Source organism: Parasteatoda tepidariorum, chromosome 1 (genome assembly GCF_043381705.1).
Source record: "Parasteatoda tepidariorum isolate YZ-2023 chromosome 1, CAS_Ptep_4.0, whole genome shotgun sequence".
Taxonomy (NCBI): Eukaryota; Metazoa; Arthropoda; class Arachnida; order Araneae; family Theridiidae; genus Parasteatoda; species Parasteatoda tepidariorum.
This window is the reverse complement of record NC_092204.1, coordinates 53,229,703-53,245,055: the sequence shown is the minus strand read 5'-3', so window position 1 is coordinate 53,245,055 and position 15,353 is coordinate 53,229,703. Positions and strand designations below refer to the sequence as shown.

Below are 15,353 nucleotides of genomic sequence, written 5' to 3'. Positions count from 1 at the left end.
GAACTGTTGCTCAAAAGTACCGGAACTCTCCTTTCTTACCCTGGCGTTCCCGCCTAATTAAATCTGCAGGGGCAGGGCGAGGGTATCCTGAAGTAGGGGAGCGGGAGGTTTCTTGAGATCGTGTAGTGCCTTCATCCATATACTGTTCTTTAAGAGTTGAAGAATCCTAGTATAAAAAAATCACAATGAAATTTAAATTACTTAAAATTAAGGCAAAATAAATGTGAATAAAGCACATATAAAAGCACTAAAATAGGCATACTATGGGTGTTGTTTTATACACTAGAGAGCGCTGCAGGCTCTTTACCACTTACACCGAAGAGCCATTACATTATGACCACCCTCCATCTATAACAATGGGCTCAGGTTTTCATGGTTTCTCGCCTAGGAACAATGTTTTCATGGGGCACATTAAGACCCATAATACTCATAGAACAATCCCTGACGTCTGTAAGCTATAAGCTAATTAAACATAGTTGCAGACCAGGTTCACCCATTCATGGCAACAGTTTTTCCTGTGGGGGATGGTGTTTACCAACAGGATAATGCACCCTGTCATAAGGGTCGAATCGTCGAGGAACATTCCAGTCACTTTCAAGTCATGTCTTGGCCCCCATATTCACCTGATCTTAATCCAATAGAGCATTTGTGGTCCTACTTGGAAAACCAAATTCATGCTGCCACGCTACCCCCTGGCAATGTGAGGGAATTGCAGGACCAGTTGGTGAGCGCTTGGTACCAGATACCTCAGACTACCCATCAGCCCCTTGTGGAATCATAGCCACGGCAGGTGCTAGCAGTTTTGAGGGCTAAAGGTGGTCCTACATGTTAGTAGCAGGGTGGTCATAATGTAATGGCTCTTCGGTGTATATTTCTGGGTTACTGTATCCAGTGTATGTTGTTGTATAATAATAAATATTCAAATAAATAATAATAATTTTCAAAATAAACTTTGTTTTCTTACTCTAACTTAATACTAACATTAATGTTTGCAAGATGCTCTGCTTGCAAAGAAATAAACAAATATAAATAAACAAGTAAAAAGAAGCCAAATCAAAAAGAGACCAAAATATTGCCTGACACAATAGGCTGTAGTAAGCAGCTGTAAGCTTCCTAACCAGAATTTGTGAAGTTAAGGGAACTCGATAATTGTTTTTGTTTACATTTGTATTGAAAACATCCATAATTTCACTTTTAAAACACAAATGATTTTCAGTGTCTAAACATTATTAGTAGAAAACATCCCTTAAAGACCCTATAAGTGATATTAATAGCCAGGGTATTTATCAAATTTCTAGGCAGTGTGTCTTACGTCCATTGGACAAACAAAATGTATCTTTAAACTTCAACTTAAGACTTGAAAAATGTGTTCGAAATTGGGATACTGAAGGATCTTCAATGCCCTTCATAGTTGGGATTCTCTCAAGTTTGAGTTTTTTTCAGCTAAAATTAATCAACACTGCTCTTTAACACAGATTTTCGGAAATGATTCCATATTCTGAAAATAATTTAGTCAATAATCTTTTTAATATCTCACTCTTCCCCATTTAAAGAACAGAAACTACAGTATGTCTATTTCTGCACTTTTATTTGTGCTTTGTTCACATTATTATTATTATTATTTTTGCTTTAGTCTACATAACTTAAACTATACCCTATCCTCTTTTCAGATAACTAAAATTATCTCAGTTTAAAATTTTCTCTTTTTTTCCCTTTCTTTATATGATGCTTTTTCACCAGCGATGGAATGATGAATTAAACTGTTGCTTTTCGATATTACGATTTGTAATTTTTGCAATTTACATATATATTTTGATAAAAAATACTAATGAAGCTAAAAAATATTGATAAAAATAATGATAAATATATTTTATAATCATTTTTTTATCAGAAGTACTTCAGGGAGAAAAAAAAACAATTTTTTAAACTTCCAAAAAAATTCTTACGTTTTCATACATCTCCTTTACTTTTACAAATTACTATTAGAGAAATATGCATATACACCTGATAATAAATGTTTAAAATCCAAAGAATTTGTTGAGATTTCAAAGTTATGCGTGCATATGCTTTTTTAGTTTTAAAGGCTTATTTTAATAGTTTTAGGGTAATGCACACATTTTATATTATTATTATAATTGAACTTACTGTACTATAGTAATTTTCTCTACTACTTCTTGAGCCATATACAGGATTATTGAAGACATCATCATCAACAGATGGGTAAGGAGTTACTATTGTATGAGGCACATGAGCAACTTGACCCCTCATGTTTCTAGCTTTCCACCATTTACGACTATCATCTAAGACCTATGAAATAGTATCAATAATTAGTTGTTGTAAGAATTGTTGTAATACCTGAACCTACATTTAATTATGTGAAAAAATATTTTTAAATTCAATATCAAAAATTTCAAGTAATATGCTACGCATCAGTATCAATACAAAATGACTACCATTTCTACACAAAATCTGATTGCTTTAAACAATGCCATAAAATACCTAAATATTGATACACCTATAAATAAAACTGCTGGGTTTTTAATAATTCCTAACATTTTAAAGATTTTCAAACAAAAAATTGCTCATCATCCATTAAAGTAATAATTACATCTTAAAAATATCATTCAAATATTACAGTAAATGAATTTTTACCCAGCTAGATTGTGTCGCAAGATATTTAAGAAAAAAATTATGACTTAGTTATCAAAGAAGACTATAAATTTCAATTTTTCCAGATTTTTAACATTTTTTCTAAGATTGAAACAAAAGTTTTAATTTCCCTTGAGTTTTTAAAGCTGGTCTAAATAAAATTTAAAGGTATTTCTCGTAACTTAAACAAATTTATTTTACATAAACAAAGGAAATATAAAAACAAGTCGATTATTAATTCATAATCTATGAGTCAAATAATCAGGTACATTGATTTAAGTTTTAGAGTTAGAAGAGAGAGCTAAGTTATTTAGAGTTAATATTGATTCAAGTTATTTAGAGTTGAAAGTATAAATACCACAAGATTTTTTCATAAAAATCTATGTTAATAAAAAATTTTATTTAGCGGCCAAATACCGAATGATCAGTTGGCCATATGTTAGGAATCTGATCAAAATCATTATTCAGTTCTTACTTCTAAATTAGAAAATGCTACAAGTATTTAGCTCAGCTACATATTAATAAGTAAATAAAGAAAAATATACCTCTAAAATTTCTCCTCGAATGACAGTAAGTTCTTTTTCATTGTTTGCAGTTCTTGGGTATACAACCTGAACTATTTTAGCCCGTCTATTTTTCAAGTCTTCTAGCCACTGCATTTGCTGCCTATCAAACTGACGTTCTGGGCTTAGAGGAAGTTCGGGATGTTCAATTGAATCTGAACTAAATTCAGATCTTAAATCTCTTTCCCTGGGATCATGAAAATCAGATTCAGGAGACATTGTATTTCCCCTATAATGAACAAAACAGAATGAATCAACACATTATATTATGCTAAAATTAAAACAAAATGTACAAACAAAAAATGGCTAAAATTAAAGACAACAGCTCTAAAACTACACTATCCCACCATTCAAAATATTGGTCATATTACACAAACCAAACTTCAATAACTGATTTAACAGTAGGGTTTTTCGATGAAATTTTTTTTTTAAATTTAATAAATTAGCACTTATGCTATTAAAAAAAATCATTAAAAATAAAAAGGAAACCTTAATATTAAAAATAAAATTAAAATCTCTTATAAATGATGTTAACATATATTTCCTTAATTTTACAGATAATACTTATAAAAAGAAGCAAAAATAAGTATTTAAAATACAGTTCTTTTTTTTTCTTTCAATTTTTGTATAATTTTAAAGATTAAACCACTGTTTTCCATTTTTTTTAATTACAAAAATATCTTTAAAAAATAAGAAATTATTTTATTTTTTAAGTTAAAGAAAGAAATTTGTAATGAAGACAATCCCTCTAAACAGCTACAGTGTAATCTGCAAAATTGGCATTTTTAAAATTCAGAAAAGCCTAATTTTTATTTAGGAAACAAAAGTCTACAAGAATTGTTTTTTAAATTTAATAAACAAAAACGTCAATGGCTAATACTAACTATCTTTCAGTAATAACTAGCAACCAATATCACTTAGTACAACTTGTAGTAATCTGATCCCAATATTCATGCATAATAATGAATATTTATTTTTTATGCATTATTATCAACTCAAAGAGAATAATGAATGGAAGAAGAGAAAAACATAAAAATTAAGATAGAGCATGAAAAAAAAAAAGAATAAGAAAAATATAAAGAATAAATAAAACTGATCACTAAATCACTTAGCTTTAAATTAAATTAGAGTTAAACAAAAAAAAATTTAAAAAGTTAAACAAGCAGTATAAATATTTTAAACATCTTCACAAAAGCCATATGCCATAAGATTACCTATCTATATATTCTCTACGAGATTCTAAAGGCATATGTTCATATGGGCGATCAAATGGAGGTCGCATATGATCAGGAACTACACCAGGTGTCTCCAAGTCATCACCTCTTTCACTACCAAAATATTCACTTCCAAATTGAGGATCTCTTTCCTGGTGGAAGACTCTTTGATAATCTTGCTCTCTTAAATCACCCTGAAAATTAAACAAAGACTTAAACAATGATCAGAAATAAGATGCTATAAGTAATAAATCTACTGCAGTTACTATTTATTATTATTTATTTTGTAATTTGTTGAGTAATATGTTACTAGTTATAAAAAGTAATGTAGGAAGTACTATGATACAAAAAAACACTAGTCTGTAGCAATTTCTTGAAACTACCTGTAATGTTAGTTTAAAGAAACTATGTCCAAAGGCAAATAATTTTTAGAACTTGATTTGGTGCAAATCTAACGGGAGTTCATTAATGGAAGCAATGAGAATGTACTTTAGCTCTTTTTTTTAAATTCAATTAACTCAATTAACTAATAAGATATAGTGAGGTTTCTAAATTGGCAGAGTTCCTTTTTTTATAAAACACCTATAAAGGATCTCTGCTGTAAAGTGTTGATTAAAAAATTGAAGTAGATGCTTGACCAGCAACTGCCAATTGCAACATTTTCCATTACAAATACACCAAATAAAAATATTTTTGATTCAAATCACGTCAATAGCCTGAAAGATGTTGAATCTTCTTAGATGTTCTTAATGTTGCTTTCTTCTTAGGTCAAAAATAGTACTGTTGAGTTTTAAAGATTATAAAGTAAAATTATGTATGGTTAAGACCGAAATAAATCAATCCTAATTTTGTTTATATTTAACAAAGTATAAGATGGAACATTTACGAGTATAGAGAAGTATTTATATTTTGCAAAGTATTAGAAATAGCAAAACTAATAACAAATAAATAGAACTAAAGAAGACTCAAACCTCGGGTCTTGGCATTCGGCGACTAAGTGTACTGCCATCATCAATGGGATTTTCGGGAGCCCAGCCATTGGAAAATACTGGTCTGTACGTACTTTCATAACCCTTCCATTGATCCCTGAAAATTATAATTAGAAATATATAATAAAAAAAGTGAATTCTGGAATATAAGACTATAAGTAGAACTAATAAAAAGAGGACCAGAAATGTTTCAGCAAATGTGTGACTAAACCAGCAGTTCCGAATTGTTTATGGCTACAGGACCTTAAATTATTGAGGGTTTTTCAACGAAACTGCACGTTCATAAATAAAATTAGTAGCTACGACCAAAACAAAAATAACAACAAAAAGTAATAATAATAATAGAGAATAAATTATTTTTATCATATTTAATTTGAAAAAAGAAATTTATTCTGTCATCGTTTTACCAGTAATAGACTCAAAATTATAAGTTTTATGTAAAACAATTAAATTTGCAGGCCTAGAGTAGCATTTATACTACTTTTGAATTTCTTTTTGGTGTATGCATAAACTGAAAATGAATAAAGTACGTTGAATTATAGTTATCGAAATATAATTCTTTATTTCAGGATGTGATAATTTTATATTGAATGATGAGAAATATTGAATGATGAGAAATATTGTATGATGAGAAATAATGAAATTTTTTATAAATGCATTTCATTTCATAATTTATTCAATATAATATTATTGGAAGAAATATTTTTAAACAAAAATTTTGCTAGCTCTGTTTATTATTTTACTTAAATAATTTCATAAAATTAATTAAAATATCAAATAAATGATGGTTTGTTGCTTGGATATTATTATAATGACAGGTTTCAAAAATCATTGCTGGTTTGAAGAATTTAAACTCTCGAAACCCATGTAAGTCTTATACGAAATCTCATTTGGGAATTGTTGGTCGATACATACAATCCTTAATAACTGAATTCTTCACAGGTATTTAAAAATGGTAAATACACTTTCAAGTATTATTTTTTTTAAATTCCAAACTCAAATAACCTCACATTGAATCATGTGACACCAACAGTTCCAATTATAATTATTAATTAATTATTAAAAACGAAAATACAAACCACATTCATTATAAAATTATCACATTTAAGTTCAACCATCATATACTCTCTACACAGTACGTTAAAAAATAAGACCACTAAATCTGTTCATTTTCGAATAAAAGCCATCATATGCAAATTTTTAGTGAGAATCAAATCATCATTATTAGACACAAGCCCTGGAATTTCATAAAATCATTAGCTGCAATTTGATTGAGCTATTCATTGTTTATTCTAAAGTTTAACACTTGTCTGAATGTGAAGATAAATTATCTAATTGATAGAAATCTGATAGAAAAATTAAATTTCACAGAATTGCTGGTTAGCCTAAAAGAGAAATAGTCAAGTTGATCAATGATTTTTGATTCTAAAACAATTATATACAATATCATACTCAAGAAAGATTTTTTAAACAAAGTAAAACCGAAAAACATTTTGACAGCCAGGACCATTGAAAATTTTTTCGACATACAAAAACGGTTGTTGTTTCCATGTCCAAGAATTTTCAAATAACATCTAAAGTCCGTGCGATTGCGGCCGCCAGCTTCGTTGCCTATTGACTAAAGAGAACAGATCTTAGGTTGTCTTCAAGTGGCAACATTCCCAATTTCAGAACATATGGTGTGAGTGCTGGGCCTTCGAGAATGCGTCTCTGTGTTAACATGACATCCGGGCTGCTTCTGCAGGGAACATGTCCTGGTCTTGTTTGGGAGAATTTTCAACCCTCTTGAAATGATTGGTTTTAAGTCTTGCTATGACTGATATAAAATTTTTGGTGTAGTTGAAGTCAGTGACAAGATGCTTCTAAAAGGTATGATAGAAGTCTGTTTTTACCTACTGCGTTTTCAAGTCTGATGGTGTTACCCGGTTGGTTGTATTTCCGGGTTTCTTTGGCCGGATGGAGTCAAAAGATCACTTCAACCAACGAATGGGAAGATGTTCAGTGATGGTGCAAAAGCCTTTAGCCACTATGGGTTGCACAATTTACTGATCAAAACTATGGTTTCCTTACAATATCAATCTTGCCATATGATGTCTTATTAGATGGTTCTAAATGAGTATATCAGCAAGAGAATGCTTCATATTTACTCAGAAACGGTTTAAAAAGAAAAAAGTTAATGTTTTGCTATGTGTAAGTTAAAATCAAGACGTTAATCCCATTTTCAACCTTTGGCTATGTCCCAAAGGTTCTGTTAATGATAAGCAGCTTTAATCTATTAATGAACAAGAATTATCTATTGTAAAGAAATATGCACAATATCAGTGAAACTCAATTATTTAATCAAATCAATAAAAAAAAGTGAAGTAATTTAAAAAAATAGAGTACCAACATTAATTTTTATATCATCACTGCTTTTAGACGATTGGCCTTGTTATTTGCTAATAATATTTATAATTGCAATTTGTCAATATTCTTCCTAAATTTTATTTCTAAAATTCTTCCTAATCAAATCAATATTTCATTGCTTTAAATTAATGAATTTAATTACAATAAATATGAAATAAGATCCTATATTGTGCATTTAAATTGTAGTTATAACAGTTATTTATTTTGTTACTTCAAAAATAAATAATTATTTTTATGATTTACTAACTGTAAACCAGCTTATTTGACTAAAGTTGGCTGAAATCACATGGCATTTCTTTAAAGCCTTACAGACTGTATTTTTCGTTCAGTAAAATTTGATTAAACAAACATAATTTTTACCTTGGTATTATCCAAGAATCTCCTAAACTATGCCATAAATCTGTTTCTTTAGAAGTGCAACAGTTTGCTAAAAGTTCAATAGCATCTCTAGTTAAGAGAGGGCTAACAACATTAGCAGCTAGATTGGCACTGTGGTTTGAGTCCCGAGCAGCATCTATGATGAGGGCAAGAGGAGTGAAGAGAAAATGTACCAATTCCGGTGCATTTGGATCATGTATGTGACTTTTCAGTTTTGCCTAAAATGTAAATTTCTTTTAATAAATTATTTTATAAAATGTGGTATTAAATGCACAAGATCTGGCAGTAGCTATACTACAACAAACATATTAGACATTACACACTCAAGACAATGAATTAACAATGCGCCATGTTAAATTTGAATATGAAACTAAGCGGGGAAAAAGGATGAAGCATACAAATTATAAATAAATATGCAATTGCTAGGACAAAATAGAGTTCTTATAGGTTTGATAAGCAGCTTTAAAATTATTCAGCTTAGAGTTGCTAAAGAGAATGACAGCATAATCAATAACCACTCTCATTGAAGTATCTCTCATATTAGTGTCAAAATTATGTTAGTTGCAATGAGCTCCATGATTTGCTTTTTCCTTCCTCTTTTTTACCAGCCCAAAAAACAATTTACTTCAGCAAAGTTATGTAAACTATTGGTTAATTCTTTAAGTACAAGAATATCTTTAATTTCAATTTGTTTGTTTAGCTTAAAAGTTATATTATATTTCAACTATAAATTACTTCTTAGCTTTTCGAAAATTAAAATTTTATATGATAGAAATTACAGTTAGAAACATTTAAACCTTTTAAAGACGACAAGAGCTAACTGATACATATGAAATTATTTTGTAATATTTTAATTTATTGTATTCATACATACAAAAGCAAAATAAGTAAAAAAAGAATACGGAAATTTTAAATAGTACAGAATAATGGTACGGTTAAAAATATTTTCTAAATAATTAAATATGTAAAAATAAATAAATTCGAACATACCAAAAGATTAAAGGATAGTTTGAATTTCTGCAATACATCAACAAATTCTCGTTCTGGAGGAGGTTTTGCTCTTATACTTAACATGCCATCTAAAAATAAAAAAATGTTACTCTAAATACAAATTTGTCACACAACAATCACTTTATCTATACAATTTTATACAAAAACAATTATACTGTTTAAAAAGTTGAAATAGCATTAGGAAACAAATTCATCAAATCATAAATCTGGAAAATTCCTGATGATTGAGCTTTAACAAAATATTAAAGTTTAAAAAAATAATAAATTATGCTAAATTTATAATAGAAAATATATCAAAAATTGAATTTGATATTTTGTAACTAAATAACTTAGCTTCAAAATAAACAACAAAGTAGTAATAGTACTTTATTTAAATCACACTAGGGCTTCATAATGGTCTATTGGCAATGGCCAAGGAAACATCCTGAAGGAAGATCTGAAGACAAGCCCTCATAATTTTGATCCTCTGCAGAGAGGATCATCCCTCTCCCCACTTTGGTAGCCCAATGACCTGAAGATGAAGTTAAGCACTTTACAGTAGAACAGTTTAACAAGGAAAGATAACATGCATTGATCCCTTTGCAGGATGATCAAAGTGGTCACCTCACCCCAACACTGACCGCAACCAGTGAACGCAGAGCACTTATTGGGAGCCATGCCCGGGAGGCAAATCAGTCTACTGTGGGACAAACAATAAAGACTATACCTAAACAGTAAAAAAACATTTTTGTATTTATATTGTACTGATGGATGAGTTTGGTAAAAAACTAAAAAATTTGAAGACAGAAATGCAAAAACGTTATGAGCAAACATTTTTCAAATAATTGAAAAAATGTCTGAAATTTGAGCAAGACAAAGTGTACATAGAATATTATAAATGTTTTGATCAAAAAAAAAAATTGATGCCCATTTTTTAAAAAATTGTGTGAATCTTGATGTGTGACTTTTAAATTGCATGAATATTAGTCTCGATTTGAGATTTTTAAATCAAGTAATTATGAATCTCAATATGTATTTTAAAATCGCATGAATACCAATCTGGATATGCGATTTAAAATAGCGTGAATATGAATTGCGATGCATGATCTTTAATCGCATGAATACAAATTGGAATGTGTCATTTTAAATGGCATAGATGTGAATCACAATGTGTGACTTTAAATCATGTGAATGTAATTCTAAATCACGTTTGCATAAGTAGGAAAAAGTGTGAAAAACAAGTTTTTTTCAGGAATTCAAAACAGTGGAACTCCCTTTGAAGAGGTGGAAATTAAAAAATTATTAAGCTGAAAAAACTCATCCCTGATATAGAAATCAACTTTTATTTTATATAATAACCTAAACAAAATTAAATAAACAATAAAACAGTTCAGTAATTTCTTTTATCATATTAAATAAAATTTTGATATACTAAATTTTTGGTGCTACGTTAAAATACATAAATACCAGATAATTATCATTTAAAATGCTACTAAAAATACATTTTTAAAATTAGTTTTGTACTTTACAAAATTCAAGTTGACTAAGTTAATATCTGAAGTATTAAAACACACAGAATAAAACAATAACAAGTTTAGGTGAAAAAAGTAACTAATATAGATAATTTTTTTTTTTCAAATACCTAACTGCACAATTAAAGACAAAAATACAGTAATAAAAGCCAATTTTTATTGGCTTTGTGAGACTTGTGTGCAATGTAAAGCAGCAAAGGTCAAAACATATAGGAGATAAAAATAATGAAATTAAACTGATATAAAAAAAATTTTTTTTTTAAAATTAAAAGAGGCATTAAAAAATAATTTTATATTAGTTAGTACAGTACAGAACCCATTATCCAGAAAACCGGAACAAAATTCAATAAATTTTCCGCCATTTTTTAAAAAAAAATTTTTTTTTCCCTCATAAGATTTTAGGATTTTTCTATCTTTTTTGAAAGATGTTTACTTTACCATCATTTTGGAAATAATCATTAGTGCATTGTTTTTTCTTCTTTTTAAGATTATTTCCAAATATTTGTTATTTTTTTAAAATTGGGTTTAACAATAAAAAAACGGCTTTTCGTAGCAATTCAGAAAACCGGAAAAATCAGTTATCCGGAATAGCGATGGTCCCGATCGTTCTGGATAATCGGTTCCCTACTGTACAATATGTTTTATAACATTCAAAACACTTTTCTTACCTCCCATATCTTTCTTTTTGTGTTTTCGACTCTTTTGCCTTCTTTCTAATTCTTTATAAGCAGCAGCAGAATGTTGTAGTCGCACCACAAACCTCTCGATATCATCAAAACAGTGATTTAGAATAGTCTGAAAGCAGAAAATTCATACTTAAATTGTATGTAACATATAAAGCTAATATATGAATAGTGCGAAGTGCGTTTTACAGGAATTATGATATGGTTCATAATATGTCGGAGTATATAATCTTATGTGAATGTTAAACAATTTTCTTTGACATCAATTAATAAGCAATTTAATTTATATTCTATGCAAATAATAAAGCTAATAATAAGCACAGTTTCATTAGTTATGTTTACATAGTTTTTAATATAAAGTATACAGAAGTGTAAATAATATGTGAGATGATTATGGGAAAGTGGCATAAGTACGAGAGATGCCATATTTGTTAGGTAAGTTGAAGGTCGACATTTATGTGTCTTCCTAATCTACACAGACTGATAAATGATTTAAAAAAATTGCTGATAATAATATTAAATTAATTTCATATTAAGAATAAACTTGTGTTACATAATTTTGTTAAAATATTTTGTAGTAAGTTTTGACAAATATGTTAAGCTATACGGATTCAAACAGAATATTTTACAAAACTGGTTTAAATAAAACATAGTTGTCAATCCTATTGCTAATAAAAAAGCTTTATTTAATGAGGAATTGTTAACGAATAGTACAGTTATTTGACAAAATGAATTAGTAAAATTTAATTGTAAAATAATAATTTATTGTTTTGAGAGATCTGTAAGCTCAGTTGAGAGCTCTCACAACATTTGAAATTTGATATACCATACCTAATCTAAATATTATACAAACTGCACGAGTTGAACAAGTGGTGCCTGCCATTAACTAAGTCTAATAGAAAAAAAGAACAAATAGTACTGGGGTACCTAGGAATAGTAGGATCTGTAATGTTAAAGAAGGCAAATCATCAAGAAATTATTTGATATGAAGTTTCAAAAAAGTAGTAACATTAGGATAGGTTGATTCAAAATTCATAGCTATAACTTATCTAATTAAAAAGAACTCATCAATAAAAATTACACAGATTATAAAAGGAAGTTCACACTTTGTTTACAATATTTAGAAATGCTCCATGCAACTCTCCTTGATAACACGGTAATCAAAAGTCTATAACATGCCATACATTCCAAAGCATATCTGTAGTCACTAACAGAAATGCATTAGAAATGTACATTTTGAGCTCTACAATTGTTTTCAGCAACCAGGTACATACATAGGTTTTTTTTGGTAGAATTCAATAGATAGAAATCTGAGGGTGACAATTCCAGAATTCAAACTGTGCATTTCTAATGCATATGTGTTAGTGACTCCAGATGTACTTTCGATGTTGAGTGTTTAGATAGATGCTGTCCATGTTACCAAGAGGAGTTACACAGAACAATTATAACAATAACTTTCAATAACTAACAATTATAACAATGAAAAATGAAAATAATAACTTTCTTCTTATTTGTGTAATTCTTATTGACGAATTTTTTAAATTAAATATTTATAACCATCTGTAAACGCTTAACTTATTTTAAATCAACCTGTACTTGGAAAAATTCATTCATAATCTAAAAACTTAAATTAATAAATAAAAAACAAGAGTTCTACTTAAAACTTTATTAAAAGTTCTAGAATTTCTTTAAAGAGGAAAAAAAATCACATTTTATTAAAAGAGGCTTGCTTGTAAAATCCACTTATTTTCTTTTAGTATAATAGAGGAAACAAACTAAGCTACTTGTTTATAAATGAATAGGTATAAATAAATATTCAAATAGTTTATTTGTAAGAATAATACTTAAAGAATAAAATCAAGAACGTACAACTTCTCTTTCATATTTATCACTAGTTGTTGAACTTGTTTCATCATTAGATTCCCGTGCAGCATAGCCAGCGGCTCTTTCCATTCGCTGCTGAAGTACAGAACCTCCTCTAGGTGGGGGTGGTTCTAAATAAATTAAAATAATTAAAAACAGATAAATACTGACAAATCCAGAGAACAGGGTATATTATAGTGATGAGAATATAATTTAATGTTTTTTAAAATCAAATAAATTCAATGAAATTTTTAAATAGTGTTTATAATTTTTATCAGTAAATATCAATGTTATACACGTTTATACCATGACATTTAATACCATGTGAAATACAAGTACAATAAATAAAACTGAAATGCTTCACTTCACATTTTTCAAGAGAAAAGGTATGAAATATAGAATTAAATATATTAAGATAAATAGCATTTTTATGTAAATTAATTATCAAAACTGAACAGTCCTTTTTGCTTTAGAATTTGATATATTTTCTGAATTCATTTCATCTTCTTTGTCTTCGGAAGACAATTGATTTTTCTGTGCAATTTCTTAGTTGCATCGTTATTTAGTGCTGTAAACTTATTTAAAACACACCCAATTAAATTATGCCTATAAGTTCCAGAAATTCTTGATTTTTCTCCTTATAAAATATTGAATTTTATCTAATGATTTGATTTCTTACCTGTAGTGGCATGTGTGCCATAGGTTCGTCAGCTTTGTTCTAGATCAATTATTCAATTCAGTCATTTTAGCTTATGTTTGTAAATTGTTTATCTTGTTAACCAAAAATTAGTTGCAAGACTTTTTATAAGACCATCAAAAATGTACTTAAGAAAGGCTTTGTTTTGAGTAAATTCTACTAAAATCATGTTAACTCAAAAACAACATTTTTTCCTCACCTTTATCTAGCAAAATATCACAACTTATTCTGCAATAGTTAAATTAAATAATTTTATGAGTTATTTAGTCAATAGTAAATATAAGAACAAATTTTTAAGTAAAAAAAATCTTTATCCCATAAAACTTATAATAAACGGATGTTTCATTTCACATTTTTTAAGAGAACATTCAAAGTTTAAGATTACTTTTACATTTATTTATTATTCTCAACTATTTGATAAATTTGTAAAAAAAAGAATATGATAAAAAATAGTAAATACACAATAAATGTCACTACTATATACACTCAATAATACAGTTACTTACGAGGTAGTGAGGAAGATGAAGCGGAGGCACTGAACATAGCAACATGCTCACGAACTTTAGAACTATTGCCATTAACTGGTGGATCAGGGGGTGGATTATGTGGTGGGGGAGGCAGGTATCTAACATTTTCAGCAGTTCTACATGAAAGAGTACTCAAGTTTCAAAATAAAATCTAAAAAGCTTGCAAATCATGCATAAACTATTAAAATCATGCTAGCATCTAGTACTACAATTAAATTAAAATACTTAGCAAAGCCTTCAAACAAATTTAAATAAATAAATAAATAATGCAATTAGCAGCAGTGAGTTTGGCCAGTATTATCTTGCAGCTATGCCAAGAATTTTATTTAATTATTTTTTTAAGTAAATAGCTAAATGAATAAAATAAAATTAGGAAAGCATTAAAATTGGCCATAAACATCTTACCTCTTCCTGGCCATTATAAACTATTGTTTTGCAAAATAAAATTAAATGAGTAAATAAATTGATTACATTCACACTCATAAATAAGTGGGTGCTTTAACCTAAATTAATTTGCATAAAAGAGTAGGAGACTGATCTACATGTAGAGCTGATATGAATAATTAATTAAATTTACTTCTACATAAACTAAATAATTTTAAATTTCACATAAAAGATCATAATAGGCATAGATAATTTGAAAACAAATGATAAAAAGTATTATTAATAAGTTAATGTACATCATCATGTACAAAATGCATACCTAGTGAAGAAAGAAACATAGTCTTAATTTAAATTTGTAGAAAAAATAGAATCTTATTTAGTCAAAATAGGTGGCAAAAATAAAATCTTACTTAGTCTTTATTTTCCCTGACATAAACATTTTCATTTCATCTACAACATCTTGAGCCTATAGAGGGGA

General features: G+C 28.4%; 1 protein-coding gene across 5 annotated transcripts in view; it reads right to left on the bottom strand.

Annotated features, from left to right (window-relative positions):
- Positions 1-15,353, bottom strand: part of LOC107444999 (epidermal growth factor receptor kinase substrate 8) — a 79,181-nt gene that overhangs the window by 22,185 nt on the left and 41,643 nt on the right. For all 5 annotated transcript variants that reach the window (XM_016059298.3, XM_071180248.1, XM_071180251.1 and 2 more), the window contains exons 7-17: positions 15,286-15,341; positions 14,471-14,607; positions 13,274-13,398; positions 11,390-11,516; positions 9,190-9,278; positions 8,182-8,417; positions 5,398-5,512; positions 4,427-4,620; positions 3,195-3,441; positions 2,146-2,307; positions 40-166 (exon numbers count right to left, since the gene is read on the bottom strand). In XM_016059298.3, coding sequence (XP_015914784.1) covers positions 40-166; positions 2,146-2,307; positions 3,195-3,441; positions 4,427-4,620; positions 5,398-5,512; positions 8,182-8,417; positions 9,190-9,278; positions 11,390-11,516; positions 13,274-13,398; positions 14,471-14,607; positions 15,286-15,341 — 1,615 coding nt within the window. The remainder of the gene's footprint in view (positions 1-39; positions 167-2,145; positions 2,308-3,194; positions 3,442-4,426; positions 4,621-5,397; positions 5,513-8,181; positions 8,418-9,189; positions 9,279-11,389; positions 11,517-13,273; positions 13,399-14,470; positions 14,608-15,285; positions 15,342-15,353) is intronic.